Source organism: Leuresthes tenuis, unplaced genomic scaffold, assembly GCF_036924035.1.
Source record: "Leuresthes tenuis unplaced genomic scaffold, fLeuTen1.0.hap1 SCAF_8, whole genome shotgun sequence".
In the NCBI taxonomy this organism is placed as follows: domain Eukaryota; kingdom Metazoa; phylum Chordata; class Actinopteri; order Atheriniformes; family Atherinopsidae; genus Leuresthes; species Leuresthes tenuis.
In genome coordinates, this window is record NW_027325362.1 from 14,559,192 (window position 1) to 14,581,518 (window position 22,327).

At 40.5% G+C, this 22,327-nt stretch overlaps 2 protein-coding genes across 2 annotated transcripts; one reads left to right on the top strand and one right to left on the bottom strand.

Moving 5' to 3' along the window:
- Positions 1-4,574: 4,574 nt before the first annotated feature.
- On the bottom strand, positions 4,575-6,444 carry marveld1 (MARVEL domain containing 1). The gene has a single exon (XM_072390992.1). It carries the CDS (start codon positions 5,829-5,831, stop codon positions 5,337-5,339), a length of 495 nt encoding a protein of 164 aa, XP_072247093.1. The 5' UTR covers positions 5,832-6,444; the 3' UTR covers positions 4,575-5,336.
- Positions 6,445-6,561: 117 nt separating this feature from the next.
- Positions 6,562-11,855, top strand: LOC140313047 (uncharacterized). Its single transcript, XM_072390991.1, has 3 exons — positions 6,562-6,821; positions 9,507-9,867; positions 9,952-11,855. The coding sequence occupies exons 2-3, from the start codon at positions 9,521-9,523 to the stop codon at positions 10,208-10,210; spliced, it is 606 nt and encodes a 201-aa protein (XP_072247092.1). The 5' UTR covers positions 6,562-6,821; positions 9,507-9,520; the 3' UTR covers positions 10,211-11,855.
- The last annotated feature ends 10,472 nt before the right edge of the window (positions 11,856-22,327 follow it).

The following is a 22,327-nucleotide window of genomic DNA, read 5'->3' on the forward strand; positions in this document are numbered from 1 at the left end:
CTTTCTTTTTAGTAATTTATCTTTCAGAATTGCATGTCGCTCTTTTGACTTATTTTTCATCCAGCTTCTGTACGTGCAACCACAGTTTGATTTGGCAAAGAGGATTTGGACCTTTGTGGATGAGAACTGTTGATGGGAAACAGCACACAGTCTTGTGAGCAGTTATAAGGAACTCCATGATCCACTCTTGGAAGGAATGTTCGTGTGTTCGACTTACATTGCACAGAAAATGCAGCATGCATAAAGAGTCAAGTGAAGATATAATCATGACTTCCAACTCCGTCTTTGATGTATTTTTTTCTTAATGACGCCAACTTTTAATGGGTGACAAAAAAAGGTAGGGGTGCTAATACACATAAGTTGCAACTAAGAAATATTAAAAGTCAGACAGGAAATTAGCAAATTTATCCGTCCAGTGCCAAAGAAATCATTCCCCCTCTCTTGCTCTCAGACATTCACAGACTTATTATTTCTGTGACGTGACTCTCCTTAGCATCTTGGCAGATTGAAGGAAGTGGTGGTATTTTCAAGGCTCTATAAATAGTTATCATCATTTCCAACCACTGACTGCCATTGCCCTCACACAGCACATGAACACTGTGCCTTTTCAGAAGTATGGCCGTTGCAAAAACCGCTGTAACAGATGTGGAATCTGTAACTGTGTTAGGAAACTATAAAGCAAACAGTATCCAAGACAAAATGTCAATCTTAGATTTCAGACCCCCCCCCCCCCCCGCACATTCACTTGTTCAGTTGGCCTCCATCTGGTTTCCCAACCCCACTTCCCCACTCCTCTGCAGTGGAATGTGCATCTCAGCAGTAGCAACTGAAGATGTGGTTAACAGGGCACTGGTGTGAGTGTCTGTGTTTTCATGTTTCATGTGAGAGCACAAAAGTCAGGAGTACTGCCAATAGGAAAATAGAGCCAGACATGATGGGATAAAGCACTTCCAGTGGGAATTACCCACCCAGAACTTGGGTGGGTATGGATAGACTGGGCTCCATCAGAGCTGAACAGCTGAAGGCTTACCACTCAAGTTCTCACACCTGGCTCAATTTTTTGTTGAAAAATGCTGAGCACGCACAAAATCCCAAGATGTTTAAAGGATGTGTGCACTTTAATATTGCTGCAAGTCTGTCCTAAAATAATCCTAGCAATATCACATGTACAGTGAAAAGGTTTTTGGTCTCTGCAGCTGCTCCTCTGGTCCACACTCAGGGGATTTCAGCATGAGTTTTTTAGTTAGTGTTTCTTCGCTGAACTTTGGGGAGAATACGGGAGCATAAAGAGGGGGTATTTAACTCTGAAAATGATCAAGCTCATGTTAGCTTCAGTTGAAACAGACAGTCTTTCTACAATAGGGCTTCCAGGTTTGCCACTTATTGGAAAGAAGCATTCACGCAAAGCATAGAAAGGACTTGCAGGATAGCTAAGTACTGCTCCACAAAGGCTGTAGTGTGATGATAATCATGAGCGCTGATCTTGAGGGAGGCCTGAGGGACAACAGCAGTTGAGCAGTTAAAGTTGAGTGCATGTGGAGAAGAAATGTGGGACTCTTTCTTTTCAATAATTTTATGTGAACAAAAGGAACATAGCAATTGAACTCTACTGACAACATACTAAAGACTGATAGTGGGAGTTTTAAAATGTGTATCTAAAGCCAACAACATCTTCATTAAAAACAAGGACAGGGACACCATGTTGCAACAATATCTTTGGCAGCTGATCAGACTAATTGCTTTAGTTTTGAAGAAGCAGCAGGCAGGTCAGTTTAGCACCTGGACTCTTACTGCAGAGCTATGCTGTTGTACTACATGTGAAAGGTGGTTTGTCATCATTTTGTTGAAATAAATAAGGCCTCATCTGGTAAAGATGTCACCTGGATGACAGAATGTATTGCTTCAAAACTTTACCTTTCATTCTGCATTGATGATATCTTTTTTAGATGTTCAAGGTATCCATGTATGGTTAATCTCCTCTTCAGCTCGGAGAGCTCTGTCTTGGTATCTCTAAATGTTGAAAATATCTGTGTTCTTTTCCTCACAGGGCAGAGTTTTATATTGCATTTACGGATGCAGCGGTGATGTGTTCACTGACAATGGTTCATAGAAATGTCCTGTTTTTGATGCAGTTCCACATCAGGGCCTGAAGATCATGGCCATTCAACGCTTGTTTTCAGCCTCATGTCTTGTGAGCCTACACTGGATTTTCAGAATCTTTTATTGATATTGGTTCAGGATTTAAGTTTTCACATTTTTCTTAACTTGTTTATTTGCTCATATACTTTTACAAAGTGGTGAATCTTTCACCAACTTTACATCTGAAAGACCAGTATCTCTGGAATGCTCTTTTTAGACAATTATGTCACTGACTTGTTTCCAATTAAGCTAATTTGTTTAGTTTTTTTAAGAGTTACTAAACTTTTCCAGTCTTTTGTTTTCCCTGTCGCTACCCTTTTAAACTTGAAATGTATTTCCAACATCTAATTCTAACTGAACATGTTGTTTATGTTTCACGGAGTATCTTGTTTTTTGGAAACAGAGTGATAACAAATGTAGAAAAATGGTACATTTGAAGTAGCACTATGGTGTAAAAGTTGTACATTTCATTTTAGCAAGAAGATAAGAACTGATCCCTTTCTGTGGCATCTCATGTGGTCGTTTTTAGACACATGCAAGAACAAGACACATGCTCTTTTCCAGCTCGATTGAAGCTGTTCTGCAGCTCACATTGTGTGCTGCACACCACGCACAAACACAAGAGGACGGACATTTTGACTTTCTAACTCACTTATATACTTTATGGCTGGGAACTCCTATCAGTTTTTAATTCAGATCCATGACTACAGTGTGTTACAGGATTTGGTGCTTGCAGAGAAAACATTTCATAGGATTTTGGCAACTCTAGGATGGTTGGCTCTTGCAGATAGGTGGGAGAGGACATATAGGAAATGCCTCTTTGGATGAGCAGCCAAATGAAACATCACAGAGTTGGCCCTGGCTTTGTGTGTTCTTTCACCAGGTCATCTGGGTTTTCTTTACTGTCTGTGAAGCTGAAAAAAAAAAAAATACAACCTCACTTTTGTGGTGCCCACACCCTCAGACAAAGAGTTCCAGGCTCATTACCTGGGATGCCATGTTTAAAACCTAGCCTCAAAATGGGCTCATTCATGAAACAGCCAAATCTAAAAAGGCACGAGATCTTTAAACTGTGGCCAGTGTAACAATAAGGAGTCTGTTGATGTGGTAAATGGAAGGGTGTATGTGGAGAGTGCCTTTCTGGCTTTAATCTTCAGCATACACCATAGTTATGTGTAATCCAGGACTTAAATGATTCACAGTGGTTTCTGTCAGCTTCATATCGAAGTCTGGTTTTGGTGCTTTGTTTCTGCAGCATACAGGACTGCTGTGTACTGCCTCCATTTGGCTGTATACAACAGTTGTGTTTCCACAGGCAGCGACACGTGGACTGGACAACATTTCTGAGGAAGTCTGATGGGGAGAGGGTGGGTGGGACTGAGTGTGTATGTCTGTGTGTGTGTGTGTGTATGTATGTGTGTGTGTGTAGGTGGGTGGGGGCTTCTTTCCTCAGATGTTCTAGATTTATATCCTAGTGCAGCAGCTGGTTAACATTAACCCTCCTTTACAATCCTGCAACTCAGGTCATAGACTCCCTATATGATATCATTTGTATGGCTGATTCATATTCCACTACCGGCATGCCTGATCATGAGTCTAAAGCAGTGACAATATAACAGTTTATCTTTAATGCTCCTTTACAAAAGTAACCCATCATGTTAGGTTATCAGCATGCAGTACATGTGTTTATTTAGATAATCTCCAGTCTTTAACATTAATTACTCTTTTGCCAGAAACAAATGTGGAAAGAGTGGATAAAACTTTGAGAATTATTAAGCTCTTCATTCATTCATGCGGCTCCTTCTTTTATTTTGACAAATCACTGTCAAAGTGAACAAACACAGTTGCAGTGAGGTTTCGGGTGCTGTAAAAGCTGTGTCAGCAGAGTGTTTTGAAGAATCAGAGTAGACGAGGCACTGAATCATCTTCCGCTGTTTGTCTTTGTTTTCATTGGCTGAAGTTCAGCTCATCTCCAGAACCCCAACAGACCGTTCTGGTCAGACCAAGCCTCTTCCCAGATTACTCTCCACACAACAGCAAACACACCCACGCACCCACAGGCAGCACAAACACTCTCTTTATCACACACAGATTGCATACTTTGTGCATGTGCCTGAGAGGCTTTCTCATTTTCTGCTAGCAACACAGACAGGTCTAAGGCTCCATGCCTTTAATGTGGTTAAGTGGTATAGCACAACAATGATCCCTGCTGATTGGCTAAGGCTTTCATCTCACAACAGACGTTCCCGGAGGCTTCCGTTGCCTGCCTGTATCTTGTTTGGAAAAAGCCACTAAAAGCTCAGCTAGTGCATAAGGCTCAGTTCTTTCTCTAAATCTAACTGAAAAATCAAGACAGCATTTCAAAAACATTCTCCTCTAGTAGGTTGCGTGATGGCTTCTATGCACAAACACAAGATCACAACAACAGAACCACCTCACTGACTCAACCAGCTTGTCTTTATTCTCGCTCTTTGGATTTACATAAGAAGTATTGTTGTTCAGCTTACACAGTGCAGCACCAGTTACATCCATGTTATGGAGTTGTTGTCGCCACAACCTAGTTGAGTATACAGCATTCTGACAGAGGATAAAACTGCACGCAATGCTTCAGTTACAGACAAAAACAGAGCTGGCTAAAAGGGTATCAGTACGAGTCAATGCTGTTTAACTGCTCGTTACAGTTTGCTGTCATATAAAAACATAAAAAATATATACTTTTGAAATGGCAATTTAAAAAAAAGAATCTCTTGTGAAAACAACTGCAGCAGTCACAGATTTAAGGTGGACAATTAAAAAAATAGCAAGTACATAAAAATGTATATTAAGGCAGTTTTAGTGTAAACACCAAATAGACTGCTAGTACACTAAGTCCCTGTGAATGTTATTATGATTCTCTATGATGGAAACGACATTAAATTACTATAATTAACGTTAAAACAGCAACCAAAGTGTTAACTATGCACGTAACCTATCAACCTCCCCCTCTGTGAGTCCTCTGTACCAGGAGCTTCTTTTAAAGCACAATAAGGCCTCAGAGGGACTGACTGTGCCTCACCATCACTGTGGAAGGCTGCGGTGGGGGGGACAGTGGAGATAACTGTTGAGTTAAATTACAGTGAAGTTTACTATTCCTCATCTTGCAGTGGATCCATACCCCGCTTCCATCCTTAAATGCCATCACGCTCGGTTTAATGTCCTCAGATGACCGTTTGCTCTCCCCGACGCTTCCTGCACGCCCCATAAGCAACGGACAGGAGATAAGCCAGGCAGCCCAAGCAGGCGAACACAGCGGCTGTCAGGTAGACCTTGTAAAGACAGGGGTGCTTGTACAGTGTCAGGTTGCAGTACGAGTTGCGATCCGTCTTGTAGATCATGACCCCTATGGCCGGCAGGTAGAGCGCGGCGGCGGCCACGTCGTGCGCCAGGTTAGTGCACAACCAGCGCTCTCCTCCCAGCAGCGGAACAAGGTCCTGCTTGTTCAGGAGGGTGAGGAAGAAAAGTGTGAGGGTAAGGAGCCAGAAGAGGACAGCGACGAAAAGAACGAAGTGGATGGACCCCTCGTACTTGTTGGCGGCGATGGTGACCCACAGCCCGGCTCCAAGCACAATCTGCAGGATCCGAGTGATTCCCAAGAAACTCCTGAGGAACTTCAGGGTGTTCTTTACCTGAGGCTGGGGAGCTTGGGGTGGCATCTCTCTCCTCCTCTCCGGTCAGACTCGGTCCCTTTTTCTCGAGCAGGGCGGGTGTTTTCACCAGCTGCAAACAGCTGGTGAAAAGGTGGACAAAAAGTGGAAATAAGAGGCTTGGAGAAAGGGGTTGATGGTCGCAAAAAAAAATATTCAAAAAATCCCAACTATGAGAATAAAAAGGAACTCTCTGTTCTTTCCACAGCCCCGGGGTTTTGAAATGACAAACCTTCTATGTTTCGTCTTTTCCGTTTCCTCCGTAGAATGCAGCGTTTGTGATGGGGGGCTGGGTGATGGAGAAGGGGCGGCCTGTAATTCAAACCCTGCTCCTCCTCTGCTGGACGGATGGACTCATCCGTGTCCGCTCATCTGCTGCTCTGTGTGGGCCTATAACATTTTCCCTTTTTTTTTCGTTTTACAAGTATAACTGCACGTGTGGCATATTCGCCAACTTCCAAAGAAAAATTGCTTTTGCTTCTTTAACTGATGTCACTCATGGTGTGTTATTTTCTCCTCTTTAGTTTGGCCTGTGTCTCTACACTGGTTCTTTTCATAAAGCCCCGGTGTTTATGAGCCCATGCGTCATTCCGTTTGCGTCTTTGGGCTCGGGATCCTCACATGTCACTTCTTTCACACATAATTGACAGACGTTCCTCTAGCCAGCCAGGCTCATTGACGTCAATGGCTTGGAGCCTCGTACGCCCTACGTGGCCGGGAGGCGGAGTCAACCACCCTCTCCCAGCCCCCAACCCCATTATTGGTGAAAATAAAGATCTGTACCAGCCCGGATAGGCGGTACAGGTCCGTTCTTATTAGTTTTTCAAACGACATTGATTTATGATTGAAAAGCAGCATAAGGACGCGAATTGATTGCAGGCGAAGCTCCACAAATAGTCCTGCAACAGTGAAACAGTTTTACCCGACAGAAAGGGAACAGCGATGCGTAAAACACAAAGGGAGGGACAGAGGTGCTGAATATTCCTACATTATCCTCGGGTAAGTAAATGTCCTTTAGTTCTTTCACATGACTGCCATATGATTCACCATTCTAGTTTTTTTTTTTTTATGCACAAAGCAGCGAGCATAGCATGGATTAGGCAGTAAAATGTTCCCGAGTTGGAGCGTATTTTATCTTATTTGGTGGAGATTATGCTTGAGAAACGAAGGAGTAGTTTACTAAATAGGTTTATTGTGTGATTTCTGTTTAGAGCCATATTATACAAAAGTGATAATCTGTGTGAAAAATTCCCAGACATGTCATCAAATAAAAGGAGCTTAGTGTGAAGTGTGACTGACCCAGTTATAAAACCTGTGGAACTAGATAAGCTAGTTAATGTACAAACCCTGGCCAGGAGCCTACTATGGAATTGCTATCCACTTGGACGGTCTTCATGCAGATTTCTTTTCCCCACTGTGTAAAAATAATGATGATAATGTGGCAAAAGATGTTAGTTGTTTCCAGTAAGCTGTGTTTAAAATTTTAGGCAAGTAAAAACAAAATGGAAAGGTCCTGAAAGGGAAACATATAGGTCGACCAAGGAAGACCTTAAAGCATCAGGACAGAAAAGTTTGAGCATTTGAGCCTTGAAGGAGAAACAACGAAGTGCGCAGAAACAGGAGTTAATGTTTGTGACTGAGAAGCTGGCTGAAGGAAATTTGATTTCCATCCAGAAAAGGAAGCCAAATGTAACTCATCACTAACACCTAAATAGAAGAAAAGAAGGTTACAGTGAGAAGCAGTCGTGGACTGTGGATGATTGGATGAAAACGATATTCAGTGATGAATCACCAGTCCACATTGGTCAAGGAGATGATGCTGGAATATTTTAGTTTGGCGCAGGTCCAATAAAACATTAAAAGTTAGACTGCCTGAAGAAAACAAGCAACTTTCCACAATCACTGATGTTACAGGGTTGATGTCAGGCAATGGTCCAGAGTCATTACCTCTATTACCTTATTCTGCCAATTGAAAGCTTGGTGATGATGAAGGATTTTTTCATGATGATGATCCACATTGCAACAGAGCAAAGGAAGTTCAAACTTCTTCAAAGCTGATCCGTTAACTGCCATACAAGAGAGTCGGAAACGAGTTGATTAAGAATATTGTTTTTCATTAGTGAAGTCCTCTAAGAATTCAGGCTGTTATTAAAACCATAAGAGGTGCAACAAAGTATGAAAAGTGGTTTGTTTTGATTTGTGATTCCATATTTTTTCCCTCAACTTAATCTGAAAAAAAAAAAGGCAAAATATTGCAACAATTGTATTGCCAATGGTTAGATAATTGATAAACAAGAACAACTCCAGAATTACTCTTTAACCGATGAGCAATAAACATTTTCTGAGTAATTCTTACTTGAGTATTGCCGATCAGTCACATGTACTACTTTAAAGTGTTTCCTGACAAACTTTGTTCTTATTCAAACATTAATTCCTGTTTACCTGCACAGTGCTGGGTATTTCCCCTTTGGCTACCCAGACTCCTTCTGTTTCCTTTTGGAGGTACACCATCCTCTTTGACAAATAACTGTTATTTTTTGCAATTAATTTTAAATGGAACATTTCAATATTTAACTCAGAACAAGTGCATAATGGCGAAAGTTTGTAATTGCATGCAAAAAAAACCCCAAACAAACCTTTTTCAAAAAACAACAACAACCTTTTAACACTTTCTGACCATGTGGAAATTCAGTCGACAGCAATTACTCACCATGCTGCACCTTTTTACACGATGATATACAAAAAGGTGAGTAATTGGTCAAGTAATGAGGGATTAATGTGATGTATCACCACCAGCTGTACACAACACACTAATATTTAAGCAGATGGTGATGAAGAATTTGTCACTAGTTGTGTGCTGTCCATTAACAGGTTGACTTCATCAGGAGCCACTCAGGAAGATAGTGGTCAGCTTCACTGATTCACAGATTGATTAATTCATTACCTTTATTATTTAAGCACAGCCCCATTTATTCTTTAGTAATTAATCATCGTTTACCATATACTCCTCATTTAGCAGGCAGTTATTGTCAGTTCATGAATTAAAAAGTCCCTTCTCAGTTATTCCACTATTGTCTCTTAATTAAATAATCATTAGCCAGTTTGTAAGATTTGCTGAGAGTTATCTCTTAACCATTAGCCAATTAGCAGCGAGCTTCTCTGTCAGTAGTTATTAGTAACATACAAACCTTTGCGTAGCTTGTTGTAAAGTGTTACCATTTGAAAAGCTTTTCAGCAAACAGGACACTGACCAGTATGCAGTCAAGGCTTTGGTCACTCAGATAATTCTGGCTTGTAAGTGGCCCACTTACAAACATATGTGGGTAAAGAAAGATGGAGTTACCATCTGCAGTGTAATTGGCTTTAAAGTGTTTATCGTCACTTACCATCAAGCAAGATTAAGGAGTCAGGGTCAACTGGCAGTATTTCCCTTGTGGCAGCTGGCTATAGGTACTCTCACGCACTGTAGCTTTGTTTCCAGTCCCTGCCTCAGGAGTGGCTGTTCTGTTGATTTAGAGGCACAGATGGACCTGATGCAGTCCTGAAATGCCTTTCTGACAGGATTTCAATCATGGTCGATGTCTAGTGCTGCTTTTGGTCAAATATGAATTGCAGATTCCAAGCAGCTCAAGCTTGAGATCGATGCTTTGCAGACCCATCAGGTTCTTGCTTTCTTTTCTACAGGGTTTAGCCTTTGCATGCCCCCTTTTCCTTTGTCTGACCTGATGGATTCTGGCTCAGCGTCGCCTTCTTCCTCCGTGTTGACGGGTCCTTCCCCGCTTTGGCGTCTGGCTGAGAGGAGCAGGAAGGCCGGCTCAGGGAACATTTTCAGCAACGTGAATCTGTGGCAGCTCCAGAAACTGTTCAAGGCTGCAGGAGACCAGGATGCGGATCAGAGGGCCCAGCTGGTTTGGGGGCTCAGAGACGAGGCCGAACTGGCTCGTGCTTTAATAGGACTGAGGACTCGAAGTCAGCGGAAAGGGCTGAGGAGCAACGGGAGGGATGCACTGGGAGCACACTGGTTGCGTGCTTTCAATCACCTTAGGTAAAGGTACCATTAATCTTATACACTTTTGCAAGAGCCGGCAGTATGTCGTTTTTATTACTATTAAAAATGTGTGTTGCTCAGGATTGGCGAGAGCTCACCGAGCAGCCAGAGAAAGGATGCCAGTGGGGAGAGCGATACTGAGGCAGCAGCACAGATAAGTCCAGAGCCTGACAGATACACCTCAGGGGGGACAGCAGCAAGAGGAGTAGGCACTACAGTGGCACTAACTGAGAGCCAAGGCACTGCAGGGACATCTGAGAGACCAGTTAAAACCAGCTCAGGACAGAGAAGAGGAGGAGAAAACAACCCGGAGAGATACCTTCACCGAATACTCCACTGATGAAGCAAGTTCAGGGTGGAATAAAAATCCAGGAGAGGACACAAACAACCTGCCAGGCTCAAGTGAAACTGTGTCACAGGTTGAGAGATTAGAATTGTTTCTCATATTCCCCAATGACTGGCCTTTTAATGACAGATGTTGGTATGCTGACACTACACTGTTACTTGTTGCAGATACATTTCCACCTGAATTATTCAGCACAAACCACTGACTGGCTCAAGATATCTGCCAGATTTTTGTAACGATAGCCTCTCAGGAACAGCCTTGTTGTGTTCTCCCTGATTCTACCTGCTATTGACACTAATTCTATGTACTGACAATTTCTTGGTGTGATTTAAGTAAGTAATTGTAAAGTATTTTAACTCAAGATGTTTCAAAGTCACTGTAATAATGAATGGGATTTGCTCAACTGTGTATCTATTTCCTGTTCCAAAAAAACCAAAAATACAATTTACTTTATGTATGTTAGCTTGAAAATATATTAATTTTTGCATTTGCTTCACGAATGTTACAAAAGAGAAAAAAACTGAGCTAAGTTGTCTTTTACACCCCTGTGTGTGATCAAAGTGGGATAAATGTCATGAATAAGGACAGAAGTCATGCTTGTGTCCTAACATATGTGTAGCTGATTCCCAGAAGATGATTCAAATTGCTCATTACTGGCTGAACTTGTTCTGAGACCTACTTCAGCTTGCCAATTGTTGGTAGTTTCATAAAAAGAGAGTGCACAAGGCATTGGTGATTATACACCACTGATGTAATGCATCTTAAACCCCCCAGCATCTGGTGACAGATGATAGGAAAACCAGAGCTTTTCTGCTGAAACACCTGGATCATCCTGCCAGAGAAGATAAGGACAGGAGGGTGAGGGGTTGGATAATCGTCCAACAGTGTGGGATAGGTGGAACTATTTGACATGAAAGCTTACTTTCCAATTGAAGCAATAGTGACTGGGAAAAATAGTCTTTTTACAGCTGAAATTCACCAAAGCTTTATTATTGGAAGGGACCTAATCAGGCAGTCAACTCTGCTGAGACACCAAAAGTACTAAGTGCAAGACCTCGCTGTGCACAACAAGACAAACTTGAAAAAGCAATGCTGTCATGTGAAAAAATGTTCAGGTAACAATACAGAAACCAGCGGTAAAACAAACTTCACAAGATTCAGCAAACTTGAAGATTTTTCATGAAACTGATGTATCACTTTGTAATTCATGATGAAGTAAGTCTTTCTTTGATTTAGTTAGAACATTTTTCATGTTGTGTTTTAGTTACGCCTAATTCCACTTTGTAATTTGATACAGTCTTCCTTTGTATATCCTGTTGTGTTTCGCTTCCTGACCTTTGTTTAACGCCTGGTTTTAGTGAGCTGATTGTTCTGTGCCTGTTTTAATTTAATCATCACTCCCTTCAGCTCTTTGAAATCCACTCTCATCTCCGCTCTGCACCAGATCCTTGTCATAGTTGTCACATTCAGTTATCTCTTGTGGGATTATGTTTTTTTTTTGGTAATGTTTATTACGGTTTGTTCTTAACCTGCCTGCCTCTTAACCTTGTGTCTGCACTCTGGGCCTCTCCTGAACACCACAGCCGACGATTACGTTGCTCATGTAACAGTTTTTGATTAAATCAATATGACAAAAGAACTGCTGATATTCTTTCTTAGTAAGTGTATTCCCATTTTCTGATGGATCCTGTATACTAATCTTGATAGAACAGGGGGTATGAGGGACCTGAAATCAAAAATAAGACTAAAAAGCTCAGTTTTTATGAAAGTCAGAGAATGAGCATAGCTGACTGGCTGCAGGAATTCAAAGAAGAAGTCCCAAATGATAATGAAATAATGAAAGTAGGCAAAAAAGGCAGGCAAATTCGCAATAAAACCAACAAAGAGACAATTCTGACAATTGCACACAAGGGCCGATAGGGTCACAAGGCACAGATGGAAACAAACAAGAAAATCAAAAGAGTGGGAACAGGACACACATGAAGTAAATCAGGGCCAACAGAAGGAAGGTAACCTTAAATGAAGCACAAGACACAAAAAACAATCAGTGACAGTTGTTCCGACATGTTTTAAATGCAAAGTAAATTGTGTGAAGAATATTGAGAATTAAACGTGAAACTCTGCAGGTCTTTCTGCAAATCATAAAAGAATAACCTGAAAGAAAAACATTCTGTCCATAGAATACATCTCTATGGACTTTTTGGGAATAATGATAGAAAAAAAATAAAGTTTCTATAAAAAATGGTAATATTCTCCCACAGTATGTGTAATTAAACCTTTTTGCGTGGGATTTTCTTGTTGTGCTGGACAGTGGGATCTGTACTTGAATGTTTGCTTTGCTCAAATTAAATGTACGTGGGGGAAAAATGGGGTTGATAATAACACACTGTCACATTCAGTTTCTTCATTAACTGATGTTATTTGGGGGTAGACTCACAAAAGACACGTTGCTGTAATAGATATAAATGTTGCTCTCAAGTGGTCATGTTTCTTTGTGAGGCCGCCATGTATGTCAACCCACAGCCGCTAGATGGTGCAATGGGTTTTGTCTTGTGAGGGAGGAACCCTACTGTGAACTGGAAATAATTCATGCCTGCCATGCATGTCTCAGACTTTGCCACAGAAAACCCTCCATGAATTTAAAGGGCAGACTCACTTCGACAGATAAACTGAAGACTTTGCTCATCTTAGCTTTTCTTTTCTTTTATAAATGACCAAATCTTTCAGGCAGCAGTGCTACGTGCTGTCGTCAAGTTTGGCTTAAGTCTAAAACCATGTGCAGTCTGAATATGAAACTTAAACCAGCTAGAATCCCATCACGATATACAGCACATCAGTGAACTGCATAAAAGTCACTTTGTGAATATCCGTCCCACGAGATTCTTTGTAACCTGACAGCTCACAAGAAAGACAGGCCCTCTTAAGAAGATCAGATAAGAGGGGAAAAATATGTTCCAGATTAGTCACAAAGTTGGATGGTTGGACACAGCTTTTCCCAAGTGATGCCAAGTTCATCTGTGGGGGTGGGGGGATGATCAAGTCCTGTCTGTGTGTCCTGGATCAACTTGGCAATGGCTCTGGTTGGAGCAAGGACAAAACTGAGGCCATTGTTGGCCAGCCTTATGGGGTGTTGAAAGCTCAGCTGATTCCCTCAAACGCAGAGAAAGCAGCTGTCCGGCTTAGCTGTAATCCCCTGTTCGTTGAACTTCTCACCTGGTTGAGTTAGAATAAGTGGAATGGACTTAAAGTTTTAGTCCCCATATAACTGTAGGTTATATAAACTTTTACACACTTCATGTCTTGTGACTATAGAAATAATGTAGCAGTATTATAATGCAGTAATGTAGCTGTGGTGGTTTGCTCTGTAGCTCACTTTACTCTTTTGTTTTATATGAATGTATATTTATATATATATATATATATGTATAAATTCCAAAATGTTCAGATACCTTGTAAAATATCAACAAAGGCAGAATGCAGTGATTAGAAAACCAATAAACCAATATTTTGGTATATATCAAATGTTGACATTTGAATATTCATAAAAAATATTAACTCATCATGAATTTGATGGCAGCAACATGTCTCAAAAAAAGTGGGGCCAGGACCATGTTTACCACTCTGCAGCATCCCTTCTTCTTTTAAAAACAATGTGTACACTACTGGGAACACTGGGAACGCTGGCTCTTTTGCATTTCATGATGAGCCCAATGTTTTCAGTTGGTAAAGATTCTGGACAGCAGGCAGAGCAGTCCATCACTTGGACTCTTCTACTATAAAATCAGGCCGTTATAATACATGTACTGTGTGGTTTAACATAGTCTTGCTGAAATATGCGATATGTAATATCCCTTATGGCTTCTTCTTTGCATGATAGAACTTTAAGCTATCATATTGAACTGTGTTCACACACAATGATTACTGGAAACCTCTGCCCACCTTTACTTTTTAGTAGAGGCTCTGCCTCTCTAAGGAGTTCTTTTAATGCTCAGTCATGTTACTGAGCTGCTCCCATTAACCCAGTTAGTTGCAACATGTGGCTTTGCCACAGACTGGCAAATTGTCCCATTTGCACTCTACATCTCTCTTAATGGTTGGTCCAACCCCCCCATGATTCTGAATTTGATGTGGAAAATAGATGAATGAATGACTTGTAGCACGTTCTTTTGGCTGTTTCCTTTTATTGTACTGCTTGCTTTTCCAGCCTTTTTGAGACATTTTGCTGCCATCTAATTGAAAATCCTGTCACCGAATAATATTTTTCATGTACAGTAAACAGAGAAATATCTCACTTTCAACATTTCATGTTTTTATTTCTGCAGTGAATAGAATATTGGTTTATGAGATATTTTGAATGTAGTCGCATTCTTTTTGATTTGCGTTTTAGAAGATTCTCTACTTTTTTGGAATTTGGATTTTAAAACTAAACTATGGATTAAGACATTTGATTTCTCTATATCTATATGTGGGTCAAATCATGAAAGAATAACAGAAAACAAATAATTGTGCTGACTTCTGTATTTCTGTGCTACTCTTTAGAATTTTGCTCAAACTCAGATTCATTTGTGATACTTTGTTGACTTTTAGCTGCATGCACATCTTAGCATTCTTCTAAGTTATGTGCATAATAATGTATCTTTATGTTTCCAAAATTTTAATTTTGGAATAGACCTCCACGAGGGGACATGTCTAATTTAGTAATTAATAAATACTGAAAGAAAAAAACGCTTTTCTTTGTTTTCTTTCAGGGAACTTTTCCGATGAATACTATGTATTTCTGGTTCTCCCTGTAAACCATTTTGAACTGACGTTAAATAGTCTGTCACAATAAATGTTGTTCTAATGTTACGTCTAGTGGACTTAGTTCTAGTGCTAGCGCAGTGAGTCATTTATTGTCCAGTTGTCCGCTCATTAGCTGCCTTGTGCTTAGAAACGGTGCATCCCAAGACATATGTCTTTATTTGCCTCTTTGTTGTCAGCACAGCCTCTTTAGAATGAAATTAACATCATGTGACAAGTACTGGGTGCTTGTCTGGGTGAGTCTCCAGTTTCTCCCTAAAAAACTGCAGTATACCATCAACTTTGCATTCTGATTAAATCCTCTTTTGTGGCGATCATAAATTCGATTTACCCTGCTGCCTGTCATCTAAATCAGCCAAGTAAATGTCATTTTGGTTGACAACAACTTTTTCAGACAATTTAGTGAGGATGGGTACAAGTAAAGCTGACAAAGGATGAAGAACGGGATGATTGCCAGCTGTATGGAGAGCACAATGAGCGGATCTGTTTTTCAAAAGAAAGAAAACAGACTTTTTCAGTTTTTTTATTCGTGTGTGATCAAAAGACGTACAGGGAGATTTTGCATAAGCAAGGATTTGAGAGTTAAATGTGCCTGCTGCCCTGTAATTAGAGCACGGAACAGTAATTAGTAAAATGATCCATACAGAATATGCTCCCTGTGCTCTGATAATAATCCCTAACACACACACCCAACCCCTGCGTCTTACTCCGTCTGTCTGTTCACGACAGAATCCCACAATGCGGCACAGTTCTCATTGCTATTTTTTCTTCTGTGCCAATGTGTGCCTTTGCTCTAATTCTTAGTACTGTACCTCTAAGGCTCTCCAAACACCCTCATGGTGCTGCCCTCTTGCTTCCCTTTTAGGTGAACTCAGAACATCAAACATGATTCAACAAGAGCGTCTTGCTGAGCAGAGACCAGCACCTTTTCTGTTTATCTAATTCAAAGTAGCACATAATTCTTTTCTTAACCTTTAAAATGGAGACTACTTTACTTGCGTTGAAGAAAGATCACTTCATGGAAGTCTGAAAAGAAAAGTTGGCATGTAAGCTGAACTTGTGAAATGAAAATGAAACATTGAACCTAGCTGTTTGTTGAGCATGGACTCCAACCCTGGTTCCTTCACAGAGACCTTTCTGTTTACGGTCATGCTTTGCTGCCTTCAGGGCTGTTCCGGGCTGTGGAAAAACACAACTTCACATCACATCATATTACACTGCATTGCGTACATTGGCAGCTTGAACTATTCAGATCAGCAGGGCAAACAGCAGATTAAAAGCAGCCTCATCATACCTTTAAAAAGTAGTTCCTGTGTCAGATGACTGTGTGAATCTTTTGTCCTTTCTCTGAAGTCACACTGTGTACACTGCTAGTGTTTTGCAGATTCTTTGTTGTAGCCTCCATTAAGAGAAAAAAAAAATCTAGCTTGAGTGGAAAAAGTATTTCAAAAAGTCAAAATTTTAACAGGAATAATAATAACAGGAAAATTTAAGTACTAAGTTGAGGTACATATTCTCTATTGTGGATAATTCATCATTCAAAAATGAAGGATAAAAGTATTTGCCGTTCCTCACTTACTGTTCCCTTCCATTTTTTAAATCCTGTTTAAATACATCTGCCTGAACTTTCGACTATCAACACATTCACTGCAGGTGGTAGTTTCGTTTTGACATAGAATGCATTCATAAGAAGGAATCGGTAAAACAAAAACTGGATCAAAAAAGACATATTGAAAACCTGTAAATCAATCCAGTGTGTGTGTGTGTGTGTGTGTGGTCCAGATCCAGCCTGTATTCCTCATGGAAATTAAGCCATCCAGGCAGTCTGCTCGTGTATGTCGGATCTGGGATAAAAACAAACCAAAGCAGGACTGTATGCTATCCATAATCACCAAAGCTGATTTAAATGTGAGCCAGCTATTTTCTCTATTTTTGTCATCATTCTACGTCTTTGTCCATCCCGAAATTAAATCTGGATATTTCATCTACATAAAATGTTTTAAATACTTCACTGAAATTCTACCTCACGATGTGGTAATTATGAAGTGATGGCAAGAGAATGAAAGAAGGATCAAATAATACCAGGTCCTAAAACATTTAGAAACTGATGTATTTCAGCTGTTTGTCAAAACATGTTCTAGTTAAAAGTTAGTGTTTGAGTGTGTCTCAGCCTTGATTTCAGAGTATTCACATCTAAAGTGAAGGAAAAGGGTTTAGGACTCATTGATCTTGATAGGAATGACCAATAAATTGTTCATGGACACGTGTGGGTGGTTCCTTCATTATTTCTCCATCACTTAAACAGATAAAAGGAAGCTGCATGAAGAACTCTTATTGCAAGCGAAAGAGTCAGCAAAAACAAAAGAAGTTGATGAGAAAGATAGCAGGAGAGTCACCGAAATAGCTCATTCTGAGAGAAAAAGAATCACTGATGAACTCTGCCACACAAAAGGTCTGGACGAACAGCTGTCAATATTAACATGAGAGTCTCTGTGACCTTGAAAAACACAAGCAGTTTGTGGGTTAGGGTTAGGAAAAAAGCCAAAAAATAGCACTGCTATCCATGCAGGTATGTTATGTGTGTGAGCAGCATAGAGCTCAGACACAGAGGTAACTGAATTTTAAACACACTGACTTGTTATTACATCTACACCACATATTATAAAAAGAAGGTGGACATTTTTCTATTTTAAATAGAAAAATAGTGGTTAACTTTGCCAGGGAGAGCTGTACCTTTCCCCTGGGATAAAAAAAGATCCCACAATACAGAGCTAAACAAAGGCATCTCTCTGTGGGATTTCAGGTTGCTTCCAAAAATATTTGCTGAAATAACCAGTATTTTACATTATGCAGACAGAGTATCTCTATAGAATCTTGTTCACATTCTTTTTATACTGTCCACCCATATGCTAGTTTTCAGCTGTTCTTGCTGAAAGTTTCTGTACATAGGTGAACAGGTGTTGCATAACCCTGTTGCTGACGAGAGGCACTCACCTTTCAGAAAATAAAGTAGAATGTAAGTTTTCTGTACATTACAAAAGTCTGTTTTATTTCTGTATTTTCTTTTGCTCTGACCATGATGCATACTATATCAATCTTTCCCAGGGCGCCATGTCATTGCAGTTAAAGCAGAAATTAACAGCCGTGTCTCATGATATAGCATATGAGTAACTCACTGATTCATGTTGTGTGTCATCATAACACATTTAGCATTTAGCTCTTTTTTACGTCTCATTGCACATAATGTACTGTGAATGGATGAGACTCTGCAAACGCACTAAGTGATCCTTTTGTTGATGTTTTTACATAATTTCATGCCATGTACAGTAACAGGATGACACCCTGCCCCGTTCCTTTCCCTTATAACCAAAACCATTTGGGGAGTTATCTAATGGCATAAAATGGCATGCAAAAAGTGTGTCTAAAGCAGCACGCTATTTGTGTGAACTGTCATTAGAGCCCACTGAAATTAAGAACCAGAGTGCTTTGTAGACATAATGCTGGTATTTACTGTAATTCATAGCAAGAACTCCTGATCTATCTATACAAGATCTGCAGGTTTATATCTGGTATCTTCTTGATTATTTAAATACAGTAAACGTTAAAGCTGCATACTAACAGCTAAATGCGATCATAAAAGACACAACATGGCCTGACACGGTGTCCCAATCCGAATCTAAATTAACATCTAAAGTTAATCACTTCTACTTGTTGGGCGACCTCCTGTGCAGGGATGCTAGAAGTAGTCATATGTGACTGTAGAAGAGTAAACAAAAGGCACGGACAGGGCTGCTTGAATAGATCCAGAGATCTATAGAATAGAAAACTGAATAGATCCAGAAAACCTAAAATGGAGCTGGGGAGGAAATAACTGGAGGAAATGAAACACTTAATCTGTCACAACAGACTGGCAATGAACAAAGGGACCTGGGCAGAATAAATACTGAGAGAGAGAAAACAAGATGTAAGTGAGATAATCAGCAACTGTAACCCTGGTGTGAAACAAGACGTAATCTTGACAGAACACACAAGGAGGCACAACCAAAACCAGGAGAAAGGCAGATGGTAAAACGGTACGAGTGGACGGCCATGTGGCCAGGCTCACAGACGTCACTGCTCTGGGTAGGTGGCCAGGAGGCAGACAGGACCCTTCAAGGGTTTAACTGGGATGCAGGGAAGACTGGTGGAATAGACAAGGAAAGGGACCCTCATGGTCTATACCTGGTGGGACATCTGCTGTATCAGCCTGGTGCAGGCACAGGATCTGGGGCTTTTGGGATGACAGTTGACTTGGGGACGTGGAACTGCAGTGGGTCCCCCAGGGCTACATCGTGGGACTTTGCGCAGACCATGACTATCAATTAGACAAATAGCAGGAACTTTAAGAGTGGTCAAAACAGTTTGGCTTATTCTGAGAAAAAAGAGTAACTGATGAGCTCTGCATGACCAAGAAGGCCCCTTTTTCAACATAAAGCCAAATTAGGAACACACTGGGAAGAAAAACAAGAAATTGGTCACAAGTGTTAATTGATGATTGGACAGAAGGCAAAGACAGCTGACTTCTAAAGTGTATCAGGAAACACTGTCCTCTAAGGCTCAGGTAAATGCACCAGAGGTGATAAGGTGATGTACAAATGGATAATCACCCAAAACATGCTTTGGACCCAACCTCAGACTTATTTCCATTAAAGACCTGTTTTATTCTGTATGGTTAATCACCTGATCTAAGTCTGGTCGAGTAAATAAAATATGATTGATGAATATTTTGTTGATGGTTAAAAACATGTTCAGCACCCAAATATTTTCCAGACAAAATTGAATATGTCCGATGGTTGGAATGGTGTTGCTTGAGGTAGAAAGTGACGGAATTAACCATTTGATTCGGTTAATGTATTTTATGATTGCAGAAAGTTCTGTGTCATTTTTGCTTAACGCAAATTATTCTTTGGTAGAATTGTGTCATCACTGTGTGACACACCATTAGTGCAGACTGAGTGAAATAACACAGGATAAAAACTGTATTGTTAGATCATCTTGGCACAACTTTGCATCCATCAACCTTGATTTACTCAGAAATCTGATTCCAGGGGCTATTTTGTCTGTGATGTATGATAACAGCATGTGCTCGTAAAGATCAACAGGGCAAAGTAGGACTAATCTTATATTAACATGTACCACTGGCTTGGAACTAAGAGGGGAATCACATCTGAATAATTCAGGTTAAAACAGGCCAGTGAGCTGATGACACTGTATACACAGAATAATCTTCAGTTTATAAATAAAGAAGCATGCAGAGTTGTTAAAAAAAATTGACACTGCTTTGACTTGCACACATGCAGCAACATGCATGGGTGCACAGATTTAAATCATACAGCTTGAGCACTCATGCTGCCGCGTGTAAAATAAGTTCTGTCATTCCCAAGCTTGGTCTTCTCCACCAAATGAGGGCGACATCTGCTAACATGTGGCAAAATGAAGCATGGGCCAACAGTTTAAGTGACCTTTTTGAATTTCACTGAGTCCCTCGTGGCTTAACCCAACCAGAGAGAGGGATACACACAAACAACAACATAACACAAATTCACCAGACTTAGACAGCAGAGAGGTTCTTCAATGCATGTGATGACTGAGGACTTTTCAAAGGGAAAGCTGCTGCCCGAATACAGAAACTTGTTACTGGCAGATGCAAATGACACAGATATGATGTAGCATGCACACAAACATAAAAAGAGCAAAGAGCAAAGAACAAACATCTCTAGGGAGAAGTTGGTGTCAAGCTTTTTTTTTTTTTGCAGTTTCAAGGGATTTATTATGGTCACTGTCCACACTGCTGCTTTACTGCTTATTCGCAAACTCGGGCCGAAACCCTTTCTACTGCTGCAGTTGAAAGATTTCATAAGCACAACCTCTGTCTCCAGCACTCACATGTGAGCTCTGATCACGCTCTCCTGCAGATTGTTGCGGTTACTCTGCAGCTGCTGCTTTGCAGTGCTTGGTTTATGCTTGTGGGGAGTAATGACGTGTGTAAAGACATAGAAGGTGGATAAACAAAGCCCAAAATGTGCAGTGGCTTTACTGATGTCAGTCTCTGCTGGTCCAGACAGAAACCCGCACCATGAATCCTGGTTTTAAATGCCGTGACTCAACAACTTTCAGTTAGATTGTCATCAAAATCAGCATGCACAGTCATAACTCCTTCAAATCAAAATGTTATCCAGCCAAATGCCTTACTCCAAAAGTCACTTTCTAAAAAAAAAAAGAAGTAAACCTCAACTCAGAAAGATAGAATATGAAACAAATGATATTATCTGTCAACAAGGTGAAACATTTGACTGAAAATGTCACAGCTCATGTTTTGTTAAATCTTGTTTTCAGGTCATTTGTTATGTTTTCAGGTTTTTGTCACGTTTTTAGATTCAGTTCTTGTCACGTTTCTCCCCTGCCACCAGCTTCACTCACATCACCTGTTTCATTGTCATCAGCTGCACGTCATTCACTAATCACTCCCTCCACAGCATCTAGTCTCCTGGTTTCCTTTCATTCATTGCAGAATCCTCACTAACCCTTCATGCCACAGTCACAGAGAGTTAAGTCTGGTTATGCCTCGTAGTCTTGTGCCTTTGTTTATTCATAGTCACTGTTATTCATAGTCTTGTTTTGTTTCGCTAACGCTTGTTCCATTAGTTTTGCCACAGTTTGGTTTTTTGATACTCCGGCTCTGCTGTGCCTTCTGTTTTTTTTTTTTGTCCTTTGCCTTGTGGAATAAACCCTTTTTGAATTCAAAGAACTGCAGCTGGGTCCTACCTCTTCCACCGATCCTAACAGAAAAGAGCTTAAAACCACAGCAAAAAAGTAACACCATTCCTCTGTACAAATATGGAGAGTTTGAGCATGACATGACTTTTTTTTTTTCATTTAAAAACATATGCCATCTAAGACAATATGTGTGACACCATGAATCCTAATCTATTCAGCTGGTGCGCCAAAGGAGCCAGACCTATAGATGCTAATGCCATCAAACAAGTGAAGGAGTTAGACTGCTAATTAGACCACCTGTAGTCAAGGCCAGGGCGTCTTGTTTTCTGTTTATTTTTCACTCATTGTACCTTCTGTGGTTTTGTTCAGTCACATTCACTCTTTTATTAGTTTTTTTTTAATCCAAAAACACCTGGTTAAGGTTAGAAATGTTTGGGTGAACTGTTCCACTACATTCGCTTGCCACATTGAAATCTAATGCTAAAAGCTTACCTCTGGGAGGATTTATGACACCAAAGTGCTCAGATAAAATGGCTGAGCCTATAAAACCTTAGT

Excerpts from the sequence above, each read along its gene's own strand:
- LOC140313047 (XM_072390991.1), top strand. The coding sequence starts at position 9,521 with ATGCCCCCTTTTCCTTTGTCTGACCTGATGGATTCTGGCTCAGCGTCG. Across the intron at positions 9,868-9,951 it reads CGTGCTTTCAATCACCTTAG|GATTGGCGAGAGCTCACCGA; the intron begins GTAAAGGTACCA and ends TGTGTTGCTCAG.
- marveld1 (XM_072390992.1), bottom strand. The coding sequence starts at position 5,831 with ATGCCACCCCAAGCTCCCCAGCCTCAGGTAAAGAACACCCTGAAGTTC.